Here is a 15,376-nt window from a genome sequence, read left to right on the forward strand (position 1 = left end):
CATTCTACATAAACTTTACGATCCTTTAGATAACCTGACCCAAAAATAGTCAAAATACTCAAAATAAAATGCTATCCAAAGATGACAGGCACAGGGTTATGGTTATTATAAGGTTTGAGGCTTGGATTTTAGTTGTTTAACACTAGAGTACACGCGCGGACTACTATAGTAGACCAGGGTAACATTTTACGCTATAACTTTTTGAAAACTTGCGCCAGAGAGCTGGCATTCCAGGAAAGCCTCGTTTACTAAATTTGTCAGTAAGCCAGTAAAGCTTGGGTCGCTAGCGTCTGCGCACTTTTCTAAAATTAGCCGTCAAAACTGCGGGTCTACTCAAAAGCCCGAAATCACTCGACAAAAAATTATGAAAGACTTGCAACAAATGGATTTATACCGTGTACCAGGCAGTAGAAAGTCATGAATACTATGACAGATAAAAAACTAATCATATTTTTTCAGTCATTAGGCCAGTAGAATTAAACACAAAAATTGATTAAATCGGAAATAATTCCGACAAAAGATTTTTTTGCTTTAATGGCTTCATTGGTTGCCCATTAAGACTCTCCTAAGTTTTCGACTTCGACGGAGTTGTGCTTAAGTGGTGGGGGCCCCCGAAAGGGGCGTTTTTTCGGTTTTCCGGTTATACCGCGTAAAGGACTTACCCTATCGAAAAGTGGTCTTCATGACGGTTAAAGGGCACTTAATCCTGCATTGAATAAGACCAAATTTATATGTTTTGGACAAACCGTTCTCGCGCTAAAGTTCGGCAAAGTAGAAAATATACGTATAATTAATGACCCTCTCCACGTCCAATGGCTTGTTACCCACATGCTTCCAAGCCTTGTAAAGGGTCGCCTTNGTAAGCCTTGATAGGGTTACACTGGTTGAGGTGGCCCTTTTCAAGACTTAGAAGCCTGTGGGTAACAAACCATTGGACATGGAGAGGGTCATTAATTATACGTATATTTTCTACTTTGCCGAACTTTAGCGCGAGAACGGTTTGTCCAAAACATATGAATTTGGTCTTATTCAATGCAGGATTAAGTGCCCTTCAACCGTCATGAAGACCACTTTTTGATAGGGTAAGTCCTTTACGCGGTATAACCGGAAAACCGAAAAAATGCCCCTTTCGCGTGCCCCCACCACTTAAGCACAACTCCGTCGAAGTCGAAAACATAGGAGAGTCTTAATGGGCAACCAATGAAGCCATTAAAACAATAAAATCTTTTGTAGGAATTATTTCCGATTTAAAAGCTAATTCTACTGGACTACATTTTGTTTTTGTTAACATTGGTCTCAGAGTGCAATTTTGGTCCAAAAAATTTAAAACTTTTAAATCTGTTTATAATGTTTGATCCCAAATCTATCTATCTATATATATAAAAGAAAGTCGTGTTAGTTACTCCACTTATAACTCAAGAACGGCTGAACCGATTTAGCTGAAAATTGTCAGGGAGGTAGTTTAGAGCCAGGAGAAGGACATAGGATACTTTTTATCCCGTTCGAAATAAAAAAAAAGTCTGCTTATTTATTGCCATTAAGGCGGAACAAAGTTCGCCGGGTCAGCTAGTAGTTATATAAAGAAACTTTGATTATAAAATAACTATAATAAACACTTTTATCATTTACTTAATTATTCTATTCATAAATTGCTTACAAACTGATTTACAGTGATTTTAAATTGGCTTACCAGAGTAGGCCGCGCGTGTCTTCGTGTAAAAAAGGGGCGCGTGTACTGCAGTGTTAATTAAATTAAATCGTAGTTGGGTCAAGCTTACAGCGGAGTAAAATAATAAAAACAAAATAGAAAAAAAAATACAATGCAAAGGAATTGTTCTAGTGATAGAACAATAGTAAAACAATAGATTACACTTTATATATATTTTATTATTTATAATAACTCTCGTCTCCTCTCAACACGTAACGTCACAGAAATCCAAACAGCAAGTGTATACTTTATTGCGTAGAATACATTTGTACATCTCACTGAACTCGAGGCTTCGCGCCGTAATACTGAACCGAAGTAACCCACTGATCATAGAAGCGTTAAAAACAAGCTGATGATTTTCTTTTAGTTATCCAACACTAAAAATGGAATGCAAGAGGGTTCAAATACAGAAAACTCACGATAATCATGGGCGAAAATAATTCATTGTTAGTGTATAAATAGTAATTTAATAATAATATAAATAACAACTAATGCACGTAACCGAGGGACGCGTAAAATGTTTGTCTATGTACACCGGTCCCCACGAGCTACCATAAAACATTTATTTATTCTACGATTTGAAATTCAACAATGGAATCACGAATTCTGATTGAAACACGAATAATTGTAACCTATGCACTCTACATGCCATAACATACTTTACGTCTACAGTAACAATAACTAGAGGCGCGGGCCGGACGAGTAATATCGATATATCGACCCATAAATAAATCTTTCGCATACAATATAATTAGATCGAGAACTCTACCATGAACTTTTCAAGAGTAAGTTCGAGTTAGTGACTTTGTGGTACCGCTATGGCTTATGGGGAGTAGACCGATTTGTCTACACATGATAAAAATCCCGATCCAACCGATGATAAATTTTGTGATCACGAAAGTGTCAAACTCTCGCATAAACATAGACAATTTAGGCCACCTATATTCGCGGTTAACATCAACAGTAATATATTCCTCTACAAATGGGCGAGTGGCGAAGAGTATATACAAAGGCGTTTGTGCTACGGCCCGCGCTTCTTGTGGGGGGTGGGGGGGAGGCTTAGTCCTCCAGGTTGCGGAAGGCGGCCGACATGTCCTCGAGGAGCTGGTCGAAGTCTGCCTTGATCTTAGCCTCGCCGTCTTTCACGGGGTCCTGCGGGTACAAAGAAACAAAATATTAGCCAAAATTCAATGTGAAATAGGTTCAAAATGCTTTGGTTTGACAACAAGTACTGACTTGGGTGTGGAATTGTATGTAGACATGCTACTTGTAGAATGACCGATTGCTAATTGTAAAGCTAGCTAATTGTAAATTGTCACTGATGTTAAATTAAATTCAAAACACAAATCAGTCAGAATACACAAGCTACCAATGCGTCAAGGCTATACAGGTACAAAATCTTTGCTTGAGCCGAACGCTTCAACTTTAGCTACGCGACCTATAATAATATGTTTGGGATGTTTAACTGCCTAGCTCGCATCAATATTTATGACTAAGTATATTTCAAAGACTGTAAACCCTTGAAAAGGAGGCTGACAATAGAGACTGATTTTCTTGCGATGCTTCGTCTCAGCGCTGGCCCATTTATTGTTCCGAAGCAGTGGTAGGGTTAATACTGGGACGTGTAAAGTGCCTTTTAAAAGCCCACTAGCGGCCGCCCGCGACTTCGTACGCGTGGATCCTGTTTTACCCCCTTTTCCCGAATTTTCTTTGCTATAAACCTCACGGAGCCCGAGACCTTTCCAACGAATGCAAAACCGTGGAAATCGGTTCGTGCGTTCTGGAGTTATAGCGTCAGGGAGGAAAACCCGACTTATTTTTATATAGTAGATTTGCAAAAAAAAAAAGAGTTTTTATACAATAAGGAGGGTGGGGGGCGCATACCTTGAACTTCATGGAGGAGAGCTGGTAGAGCACGTTGCCCATGGCGTCGCGGATGACGTTCCAGGTGACCTTGTTGTCGGACTGCGCCGTGGACTCCACCGCGTGCCGCGACATGTCGTAGAACGAGATGATGTTCTTCAGCATGCCCACCGTCTTGTAGAACGGGCAGAAGCGGTCGTAGGCTGAGTAGCTGTGGGGAGAAACAGAAGGTTTAGTTTTAGATACACACTACAATCTTATCTGCTTATCAGTAATAAGGCAATAAGACCTGGGAATACTGGAATCGTAATCAAGTGTCACTTTATGTACGCTCCGAAAACTATTGAAATAATCGAAGGCCTTAAAAAATTACAACTCTCACGTTTTACCACTTATCTAGGGAGGCTTATTTCTCGAAAAGAAAATTCTGAAAAATACTCAATGTTCTAATTAAGGGCTACTCACTACTAAAAATAATGATTTATAAACACATCTTCTCTCCTCTTGATCCATTTCCACCGAAACTAAGCAGAGATGTGGAAATAAGGAAATCTGATTGGTTATTCAAAACACATCTGCTCTTGTCTCCTTCCTCACCGCTTTGGTGAAAATCGGGCCTAAGTTCCCTCTGTTGGATCTTGGTGCTCTTAACAATTCGCAATGGGGTATCATAGTACTACCGTTGCTACCGTACACCCACAGGGTAGACTGACAACCTCATAAAAGTAGCAGGATGCCGCTGGATGCAGGTCGCTACCAACCAGGCGATGTGGAAATTATTGGGAGAGGCCTATGTTCAGCAAGTAAAAATAAAAGTGAGTAAAAGTAAAAGTGCTTTTTTAAAGCCTACTTACAGAAATAAATGAGTTTTATGAGTTTTTAGTTTTTATGAGCAGTTAATCCTGCGACTAAAATGATGTTGATAATTATTCCAAGAACTTTCTAGCAAATGACCTGTTCTGCTGCAGGAAGTCGTCCTTGAGCAGCTTGGCGACCTCGAGAGTGATCTTGTCGGTCTCGGCCAGGGAAGCTTTACCGACCAGCTGCACGATTTCTGACAGGTCCTCTTCTTCTTGGAGGATCTCCTTGACCTGGAAGCGAGTTGTGGATACAGTCATCATGCATTATACTTTATTTTTCCTAGTTTAGTGGTGAATATTAAAAGGCTTATTTATTTTAATCTGCTTACAAATATTCATTTCCAAGAGTCGGAAAAAGTTAGACCACGCCCATATTAGGTTTAAATGTGCGGTTTGTAGGAAAACAGTCTTTAAATCAACAATAAATGATTGAGGAAAACAATCATGCAATGTATACCGAAAATAATTGTTTATGAGCAAACTTTTTTTTGCAACTGTCAAAAATATCAGCAGAAAGGTATGCTGAAACTCTTACAAGTTCACAGTTCCACAGCCTTCAATGGCACAAACTGGTAGGAATGTCATGAGCAATGATATTTGACATAATATTTGATATTACTGAACTATAAATGGATCAACACTATGTGCAATAGCCACTAAGCTGTGGCGTCGTACCTTGGTCCTGAGCGGCACGAAGTCGGGGTAGTTCTTCTCGTAGAAGTCGTCGAGCGCGCGCATGTACTTGCTGTAGGAGATGAGCCAGTTGATGGACGGGAAGTGCTTGCGCTGCGCCAGCTTCTTGTCCAGCCCCCAGAACACTTGCACGATGCCCAGGGTCGCCGCCGTTACCGGGTCCGAGAAGTCTCCTCCGGGCGGCGACACGGCGCCCACGATGGATACGGAACCTGCCCACAGATGCATCAGTTAGTCACCATAGTCAGGTCAATAGGGTATTTTACTCCATGTAAGAAAAAATATAAAAATGCATGTCTTTAATAGATTTCATAAAAAAACTAAACGGGAAACGTTGATATTTTTACATAAAAGTGCAAATAGAATTATTAAATTCACTTTTAAAAACGCATCTTTTTAATCTGTTCTTCAAATGTCTAAAACGCCATCCGCCATGACGGGTCCGCAGTGACGTTACTCCGTTAGTAAACAAGTAGATTTTGGCTTAATTTATGTGTAAATTGAATTTGTTTGTGATAATATCACGTTAATGGACTTTTAAGTTTTATTTTATTAAAATGGCGTCATGGAAGACGGTTTTGTTAAAGCAGAAAGTTAAAGAAACTAACGGAGTGACGTCACGAGGCGAGTCGTCATGGCGGCTGGCGTTTCCGCACGAAAAGTCAAAATTATATTTACACTCAAGTTTTTAAGTCATTTATAGGCTTTTAAAAATGAAAATTCCACTGGTTCATTATAACCTTAGGATTAATTTACAACATATTTCAAAAAAAGGTGTAAGACCCTATTAGTCGCTATTACATTTATCAGAGGCAAATGAAGGATTTGGCCTTAACTAATGCTGGCCAGACGGAGAGGGTTACATTGGGAAGGACCGTTAGTAATCAGACAAATTGTAATTCTTGTTTGGCACGTTTTAGGGTACTTCTAAATAAATTAGCAAGACAGCTGTACAATGGTTGCAAAAAACTGCTGCAGATCAATGTGTTACAATGCAAAGCCAGCCAGCTCGCACTAAGCGTTTCGATGACTTTTTTATAATGCGAACAGCTAGGGACTGGAATTCGTTGCCTGCTGCTGTCTTTCCCGAAAACTATAATCCGGGCCTCTTCAAGGCGAGAGTGAATAAGCACTTACAGGGCAGATATGTACCATCCTAGACTGCATCCCACTTAACATCAGGTGGTCAAATACCTGCCTTGTTATGCATAAAAAAAAATAAAAAAAACATCTGTAAAAACACCTCAATGGTACATACCTTCCCTGTCGGGGTTTCCGAGACACTTGACGCGTCCCGCTCGCTCGTAGAAGGAGGCCAGCCGGGCGCCCAGGTAGGCGGGGTAGCCGGAGTCCGCCGGCATCTCGGCCAGACGGCCCGAGATCTCACGCAGCGCCTCGGCCCAACGCGACGTGGAATCCGCCATCATGGACACGTTGTAGCCCATGTCGCGGAAGTACTCGGATAGGGTGATACCTGGGGAATTAAGAGGAATTAATGTGAGTTTTTTTCTATTAACACCAAGTATAATTGTGGTCAAATATCTGCCTTGTTCTGCATTAAAAAAACAACTATTTATGTGTTACAGAACGTGTACGTACACACGCCCGCACTGTTAACTATCCAATTCCGTTTTTGCTCTCGCTCTAATCAAATGGCGATTCTTTGCGATAGAACGAGATGACATGACTTTCGATGGGCAGTTAACACTGTTGGCGATAGTACACCATAGTTTAAACATTTCTAAATTCAACCAATATTTTCTAACATCAATGTATTAAATGGACTTCTGTTTACAACTAAATTACATACTTTTCAATTTACATTTAGATATGTATAAAAATTGTTTATTACGTAATACGCCGACTTATGGTTCAGTTATAACCGACAGCTAAAAGACGATTTGGTTGTGAACCAAATAAATATGTTAGTAGCCAAAATCCTCATGCCAATATAATAAATTATTATGGCTTGTTAGGGACAGTGATAACAATCTCACGAGAAGTCTCGAAGAACAGAGATGTTTCTCTACTAAAATAAAGAAACACTGGTATCAACGCGACATTTTTTATATGAGTTACATAATTTATGTATTCTACTCTTCTCTTGTTATAATCTAAAGCTTGGAGCTTGCTGGCCTCAAGAATGTATGTAATTGCAATTCTTTTGATGTAAAAGAAAATTTAAACTCACCAGTATAGATGGAGGCCTCACGGGCAGCCACAGGCATGTTGGAGGTGTTGGCCACGAGCGCTGTGCGCTTCATGATGGATTCCGTTACGCCATCGATCTCCACGCTCAGCTCAGGGAAATCACGCAGTACCTCAGACATCTCGTTACCTGGGGAAAGGGAGTTAATCATCATCTAAATAAATAAAAGAAGAAACTGACTGACACATATCAACGCACAGCCTAAACGGCTAAACGTAGGCACTTGAAATTTGGAAGGGACGTAGCTTAGGTACTGTAGAGGTGCACTAAAAAAGGAATTCCCACGGGAAAAGGAATTAGCGGGAAAATCCTTTTGTATGAAAAATCTAAACCGCTTAAGTTAGACGCTTGAAATTTGGCATGCAGGTACCTTAGTAAACTTAAAGCTTAGTTATACAACAGGATACTGCGAAATTCCCACGGGAACGGGAGTTAGCGGGAAAAAACATTTGTATGAAAAAATCTAAACCGCGTATGATAGATGAGGGGGGTAAAACGGGATCCACGCGTACGAAGTCGCGGGCGGCCGCTAGTTTCTAAAATTTGTCTCTCTCTTTTACAACTTGAGAAAACAATGGGCCGAAATCACTACATAATTATAAAACCAAGTCTTCCACCACGGCTGTCTGTCTGTTCGCGATAAACTCAATAACTTTCATGCGGTACTCGGCAGTTGAGAATAGAGTGATTCATGAGCAAGGTTTAGGTACATAATTTGTCACAGAAAAATATAGGATAGTTCTAATCCCAGTTTTTGTAAGGGGGACGCGCTCGACAAAATCTTTTTACGACAGACTAATAAACACGTGGGAGAAGCGGAGAGCAAAAGCTAGTTTATTTCCTTTTTTTTAATTTATAAGTAGTAAGATAATTCGAACATTTTAAATTAAATCATCATCAATCTAATAACATCTAAAAGCTGTATTATTTTACGTACCACGCTCTCCGCAGCCGACGTAGACGATGACGTCAGAGTTGGAGTACTTGGACAGCGCCTGCGAGATGACAGTCTTGCCGCAACCGAAGGCGCCGGGGATGGCGGTGGTTCCGCCCTGGACACAGCTGCAAGGAAACTCATTGTGACTGGGTTGTTCAGGAAAATCTTAAGTAGGAAGAGAATGATAAAAAGTGTGTCGCGTTATTCTTTTTATACAGATACCTAAGATACAGGCAATAAATTTTGCTTAGTTTAGGTATCATGAATTACTTTCGCACACTAACCTTAATTTTATTGAAACCAAACTTGTATGTGTTTAGGCTAAGTTTTTATACAGTAATAAAAATTTATTCTTATTATTCTTATTCTGTTTTCCAAAATCCAGGGCTATAAGAGAAGAAGACCAGGTCAAAACAAGCTTTGGTGGATTTGCTAAAGGACTCCCTGACAAAACTTGACGGTCGACACTGAGCAAAGATAGCATGCTACAAGGAGGAAGAGGCAGTATGCCAATTTTTATAAATAATAAATAAATAAAATCATTCATTTGCAAGAAAATGGTTAGATTGGTGTTAATTTAGTTAATTCCAGCATATTCTGTCGCATGCGACGTGCAAAAGTTTTTGTTCTTAAAGTTATGTTAATTATTATTGCTACATTTAGTCTTAGATTTTACATATTTTTACAACTCAAAATACTTATTTTACTCATAGTTGTTTTTCATATACCATTTTACCAGCATTATTTATTGTGTTCCGGCAGTTGGAGGTAAGATAGCCAGTTCCTCCGTGATTGAGGATTCCGGGTGAAGCTCGCTTCCACCTTGGGCCTGATCGTCACTTACCATCAGGTGAGATACAGGCCAAGAGCTTCCTCGTTGTGGATTAAAAAAATCTCAGGGAAATTCCTTTGGGTAGGGTTGGACGTAGGTACACTGCAAGCAAAGCATGATCGTTCTTTCGGGTACCTGCGCAAAGTTCAGTTTATTTGATTGGGTTCGCTGAACAGGCTGTCCTTCACACCTCGTTGAAGAAAGGTGCGCCGGGTCACATTGCAGCAGACGCGCGGCAAGCATCTCTACTTACGGGAACAACGAGTCACTCGCATTATAGTGTGTGTGGCAAGTAGCGCTACTTACGGGAACAGCGAGTTATTTGGATCATTACGCTACTCACGGGAACAGCGTATCACACGCAGTCCTCGCAGCATAATGCTCAGCAATACTAACCGCCTCTGTGGTCTAGTGGTAAGACCACCTGCTTCAGACACAGAGGTCCCGGGTTCGATTCCCAGTGGGGGCAGATTTCTGTTCGGTTTGGTTGGTGGTAGGGCTTGTTCTAAGTCCGCCTGGCTAGCTACCACCATCTTACCTAAGTCTGTCGCCATAACAACAAAGTTAACAGCATTGTTGTGTTCCGGCAGTTAGAGGTAAGATAGCCAGTTCCTCCGTGGTTGAGGATTCCGGGTGAAGCTCACTTCGACCTTCGGCCTGATCATCACTTACCATCAGGTGAGATTCAGGCTAAGAGCTTCCTCGTTGTGGATAAAAAAAAAAACAAAAAAAAAATACTTACGGGAAGAGTGAGTCCAGCACACGCTGCCCAGTTAGCAGCGGGTGGTTGGCGGGCAGCTTCTCAGTGCAGGGTCTGGGCTGGCGCACGGGCCACACTTGCAACATGGTGTAGGAGTTCTTTTCGCCGTCAAACTCTGTCTCCAACACCACATCCTGCGGGTAATAGGTTAGTTTAATATCCAGAATAAACAATTGGACTAATTTCTAAAAATGTCGTTCAAAGCTGCCTCTATAGCGGAGCCAGGTAGCAGTGCGGTGAGAAGTAAAATCTACCAATAGAATTCTCCGCTCTTCTTCAAAAGCAGTCTAGTTTAAAAATTACTAAAAAACCGGATAGTGGAGCGAGGACACTCGAGGAAAAACAAGCATAAGAGCTACTACTCAAATGAGACGAATCCGCAACTCTGCTCCGCTTAATTTTCACAAAAAATTTGCAATACCTAAACTATAAGACCTTTTTCGCTCTCATCCACTATCTAGCTTCACTTCTATAGGCAGGTATAATCCGCAACTCCGTTGCACAACTCCCTTGCTTCGTTCCTATAGGCAGCCTAAACATGTGTCGTAGACAGGCCAGTAGTACCCCAGCGACAAAATCTCTTGATACTTGCATGCGACGTCATCACAAATCCTGTATATCCTATTACTTCCACAGTAAACACTGCTAAAGCCTGGTCCATGAGGGGATTCTACGTGCTCACGGACCAGGCTAAATCAATTCAAGTAACAGTACACTCGTTCATATACTCACAGTGACGTTGTAGTTGCCGGCGGGCGCGATGTAGGTGATGGTTCCTTTAGCCTTGGGCGGCATCAGCATCTTGTGCTTCACCAGGGTATTTTCATGTACGATACCGTACAAGTCTCCTCCGGTGATGTGCGAGCCGACCTGCAACGTGACACGTATTATAATAAGGGTAGGGTCTATAATGGGGCCGTACAGGTCTCCGCCCGTGATATGCGAGTCGATCAGCAAGGTGACACGTGTTATGATAGGTGTAGGGTTCAAAATGGGATAAGCTAAAAACATTTCAAATAGCTAGAGATGTATGTTTCTTTTCAAGACGGTTAAAAGAAGATCAGCCGTGCTAGAATACGCGCCAAGAGATCTTATCGATTTTAGATGACAAATGTATGGGCTTTTCGTGCAAAATCGATAAAATACTTGAATAAAAGTTAAACGTGGTGCACTTAATAGGCCTACAGGACCAATACAGAGAACATTAGAAAATGAGTATATGTTAGAATATTTATTTAGAACATACGATCTAAAAAATCAATGTCTTCAGGGTTACGTTACGTAACTAACAATGGCGTCCATTGTTACAAATTGGTTACACAAGGACGATTTATGGACATTCATTATTATTTCGTCCTCAAGATACTCATAATTACTGACATTAGCTAAAAAGACTAATATGTCATCTACAACTTGGCCATCAGCAAACTTTTCTTTACCTAACTTTGTCATTATTAACCGTGACATTTCACAGTATAACAGCTGAAACATATAACCATAAAGTTTTAAAAAGCAGTTGAATCCTCACCTTAACGTTAAGGGGATTGAACTCCCAGTCGTGGTTCCTGGCCAGGCAGGGCACGTTGACTCCCTTGGGGATGTAGATGGACTGCGTGAGTTCGTTGATGTCCTTCAGCGGGCGCTGGATGCCGTCGAAGATGGAGCCCAGGATACCCGGACCCAGCTCGACGGACAGAGGCTTGCCGGTTCGGAGCACGGGATCACCGACGGTCACACCCGAGGTCTCTTCGTATACCTGGGGAAGGTTAAAGTCAAAGTCAAAATTTCTTTATTTGTGTAGACATTAAATAGTTCTTACAAATCGTCAAATATTTTGCTCTTAAGGAGCCTCTACATGTCACATAATCTTTTTACCCTACCAGCGCTTCGAGACCAACATTTGGCAAGTGCTGAGAAGAAGCGCCGCAACAAACTCAGTCATCACTGTCTGCCGGTCAATATAAATAAATAAACATAGCAGTAGTAGGTACATTCGATTCAGGAGCAGTTCACTGAATTTACAGTGATAGTAAAAACCCGCCTGCCAAGCGTGGGGATTATGGCAAAACCCTACACTATAGTGGAGGAGGCTCATAGTCCAGCAGTGGACTGTAAAGGGCTGTTGATGATGTTGATGATAATAAAAATTAACTATGATGCTACAGCGACCCCAAGTGAGTCTTAGTCTTATAAGAATCTCCAATATGATCTGTTCTGCGCCACCTATCGCCAGTTATCGATGTGGAGCTCGCGCTGGTCCTTCACAATTGATAACTTCTCACTTGGGCAAGTGATTGTGATGTAATTGGAGAAGAGGTCAGGAAATCATTGTTAACAGTAAATAAGGCTATTTTTATGATAACCTAGAGATTGACTTTCCAATAATGTCATGTTGAAAGGTGTGAAATGGTATTGTAAAACATTCAATGTGTAAGCAATGCATATATTTTTCTTTTTTCAATAATAAATAAATAAAAATTATACCCACTTTGACCTCTTATAAATGCATAGATGTTTACAGAACAAACTTCACCTGAAAAGTCAACATTATACACCATCCATCAGGATTTCGAAATAAAAAGGGGTGTGGTCTAATATTTTCAACAGTTCAGTTCATACAGGTTGACGTTATATATGTTGAGGAAACTGCCAGCTGTGTAACATGCAAGGGGCCTACCTGGATGGTGGCCATGTCTCCCTCCAGGCGGATGATCTCGCCCACCAGCTCGTTGTAGCCGACGCGCACCAGCTCGTACATAGCCGAGCCCGACATCTTCTCCGCCGTCACGACTATTCACGAAACAACACAATTCTTAGTACCACATCAATCTATTTGTTGATTATTATGTTATGCTTCCAAAAACCACTGCTAATAAAGCTTGCAGAAACTGTGACAATCACATTAAAGTTGGAGTAGCCGTAAAAAGCAATTCCCATTTGCCAGGCTCATTCCTAAAATTTAGGAAAACCAAGGTTTTACTGTATTGCTTAGACTCTAAGCCTCAGAGAATACTCAGGATTGCTTAATTCGAAAATAGAAAAAATCTAAATATTGCTTGAAATATAAAAGATGGTTTTGTAACCATTTAAAGTTAAATGGTTACAAAACCATCTTCCCACTCCAGTTGCAAAGGAAACTGTTCCCACTCCAGTTGATAAGTGGATGCAATATTTTATGGTTTAAGTCCACTTCATCTAAATTTCTAATGGACCCCCTATAAAAGCTAGTAACTACGCATAAAATGCGCATGTAACGCTAACAAACATTTATTACATTGCACATAATGAACTTGGCAGACTTCCAAACTAAATGTACAATCATTTTGCTCAATTTAACACAATATGGATCAGAAAATTAGGATTTTACATTACCATAGACATGTTAATTACATCTTTAATAGACTTACTTCCCTAACTAATTTGAAATTCGTTTCATCAAGTTTTATGGAATCTAGAATATATTATACTCCTAAAGCAGTTGGCCATGGATGATATAATGACTAAGGGAAACAAGAGGCTATCTAATACAAATCATTAGGGACAGTTTCTCAAATGGTTATTTTTTGTTTTACTAAGCAAAGGTTAACAAAGGTTTATAAAAGGGTTCACTAACCGGGACCGGACACGGCGAATACGTAACCGAACTTCTCCTCATTCTCTTCATTGGCGATCGTCTTCAAGCCGCCCTTCGACGCCATTTTGAATTTGTATTCTTTTTCTGGAATTCAAAAAAATGTTATTAGCCATGAAAAAAGTCACAAGTGTTTACTATAAGAAAAGAAACAAGAAAGCTAAAAGTATGCATGTGTTATAAACATAATTCTGCCCTTAAATGGTTCAGATTCTACCAATGTCTTTAAAACACCTAGATTAACTAAAACAAGTTAATCTCTTCTTTAAGTATTTATTTCACCTAAGCCACCTATGTTATGGATAAGTGAATTATTAGCCACCAGGAATCACTTAAGACACTTATATGAAAACATATGTTCCACTACAACTGATATTAAGTCACATGAATTTTAACTTTATTGCATAACAACATTTATTAAAAAATTATATTGTTACAAAAACTACCTTATTCAATTATTTATAAGCACTAATTTGGAAAATGTTATGAATAAATAGAGAGCAGTGTTGCCAGAGACAAGCTCATCAGCTGACTGAGCTAGTATCAGCCTCAGCAACTGATAAGCCCAGGACCATCTGTCAATGTCATCGAAAAACCATGTTCAGATATGGATATGAAAAGATTAAATCAATAACATTTTTTCATGGGAACTTTCTTTAAATAAAATTACCATTAAATACTGTACCAAGATTTATAGCACTTTAAACAATTGTTTGAGCAATTTTTAGAAGCTACCTTTTTTTAAGCATTTAGACAGTCCTTTACTTTAACATAATAGAATAATTAACCTATTTAGAACTTGGTCTCCTCACTGTACTGGAAACATACTGTATTGAGAGTAATGATGTATCTACTTAAATAAAAGACATATTTGCATGCAATTATTGATTTTAAACTTAAATTAATTAATTAATAATAATTAATTATACAATACACAATAGAATAAAAAGTACACTTATCTAAGGAATTACTTATTGGTAAGTATTAGAACCGTGTGTGCATAAAATAATAATCACCAACAGTACTTCAATGAAACTGAAACTAGGTAAAAAGGGTCACATGATTAAAAAGTTTTTTTTACAAATGTATACGCTATTTATGATAGTTGTAGTTGTATGCTAAATTAGTTACTTGGGTAATTTTATGTAACACAATGTAGAACAAGTAGTTGACTGAAAAATGCCAACATTTAATATAAAACAAGCAAAATATTGTACAAGAGTTGAAAATCAATAATTTCATGAAACTATTAAGTGGCTTTTAAGATGTTTAGATAGGTAAAATGCCCATTCCGATCTCAAAAACACTCCAGCGGCGGCAAGATATAGGCACTGCAGGAATATATGCAATGATTGATTGAGGTCTAATGAGCAGTCACATGATGATGGGTGTAACTCTTCAATATTACTGACCAGTACCGGGATCACTTCATAAGACTATATAATCACACCCGCAATGCTACAACAACCAGGATATAGCTAAATAACAATCATTTTACCTCAAAACTAAATACAAAACCTAGGTTTTATGCGTGACATTACATTGAAATTGACAATGGCAGAATCTAAAACGATCTTACCGAAATTATCGACCTTACTATATAAATTCACAGTAAATAACACAAACACTAATAAAACAAAGCAGTATTTCAAGAATTATTGAAATAAGTAACTAAATTCCAACTCACAGGACGGGAAAGATGGAAAAGACGAACCGAGAATGGCGGAGAATCACAACTTATCACAAGACCAATGATAAAAATGAAGTCAGCTGACCTAACTCTATGCCTCATAGTCTATGCCTCCAAATTCATTGATTTTTCTTACACATTTAGTAAAGCTTGCGTAGAAAGGAACTTTGAAAGTTATACATTTTTACCTTTT

At 39.5% G+C, this 15,376-nt stretch overlaps 1 protein-coding gene across 3 annotated transcripts; it reads right to left on the bottom strand.

Moving 5' to 3' along the window:
- Positions 1-1,866: 1,866 nt before the first annotated feature.
- Positions 1,867-15,296, bottom strand: LOC114349659 (V-type proton ATPase catalytic subunit A). 3 transcript variants are annotated; one of them, XM_028300118.1, is made up of 13 exons: positions 15,181-15,296; positions 13,476-13,580; positions 12,540-12,652; positions 11,391-11,618; positions 10,595-10,732; positions 9,845-9,996; positions 8,271-8,395; positions 7,316-7,462; positions 6,383-6,598; positions 5,107-5,336; positions 4,526-4,662; positions 3,593-3,782; positions 1,867-2,860 (listed from the first exon to the last, which is right to left on the bottom strand). In XM_028300118.1, the coding sequence occupies exons 2-13, from the start codon at positions 13,558-13,560 to the stop codon at positions 2,768-2,770; spliced, it is 1,854 nt and encodes a 617-aa protein (XP_028155919.1). In that variant the 5' UTR covers positions 13,561-13,580; positions 15,181-15,296; the 3' UTR covers positions 1,867-2,767. The 3 variants fall into 3 exon arrangements, with proteins under 3 accessions (XP_028155919.1, XP_028155921.1, XP_028155922.1); XM_028300120.1 differs by lacking the exon at positions 15,181-15,296 and adding an exon at positions 15,073-15,152; XM_028300121.1 differs by lacking the exon at positions 15,181-15,296 and adding an exon at positions 13,940-13,958.
- Positions 15,297-15,376: the final 80 nt, after the last annotated feature.

This window comes from Ostrinia furnacalis, unplaced genomic scaffold (genome assembly GCF_004193835.3).
Source record: "Ostrinia furnacalis isolate ACB-3 unplaced genomic scaffold, ASM419383v2 OfSCF0695, whole genome shotgun sequence".
NCBI classification, from domain to species: Eukaryota; Metazoa; Arthropoda; class Insecta; order Lepidoptera; family Crambidae; genus Ostrinia; species Ostrinia furnacalis.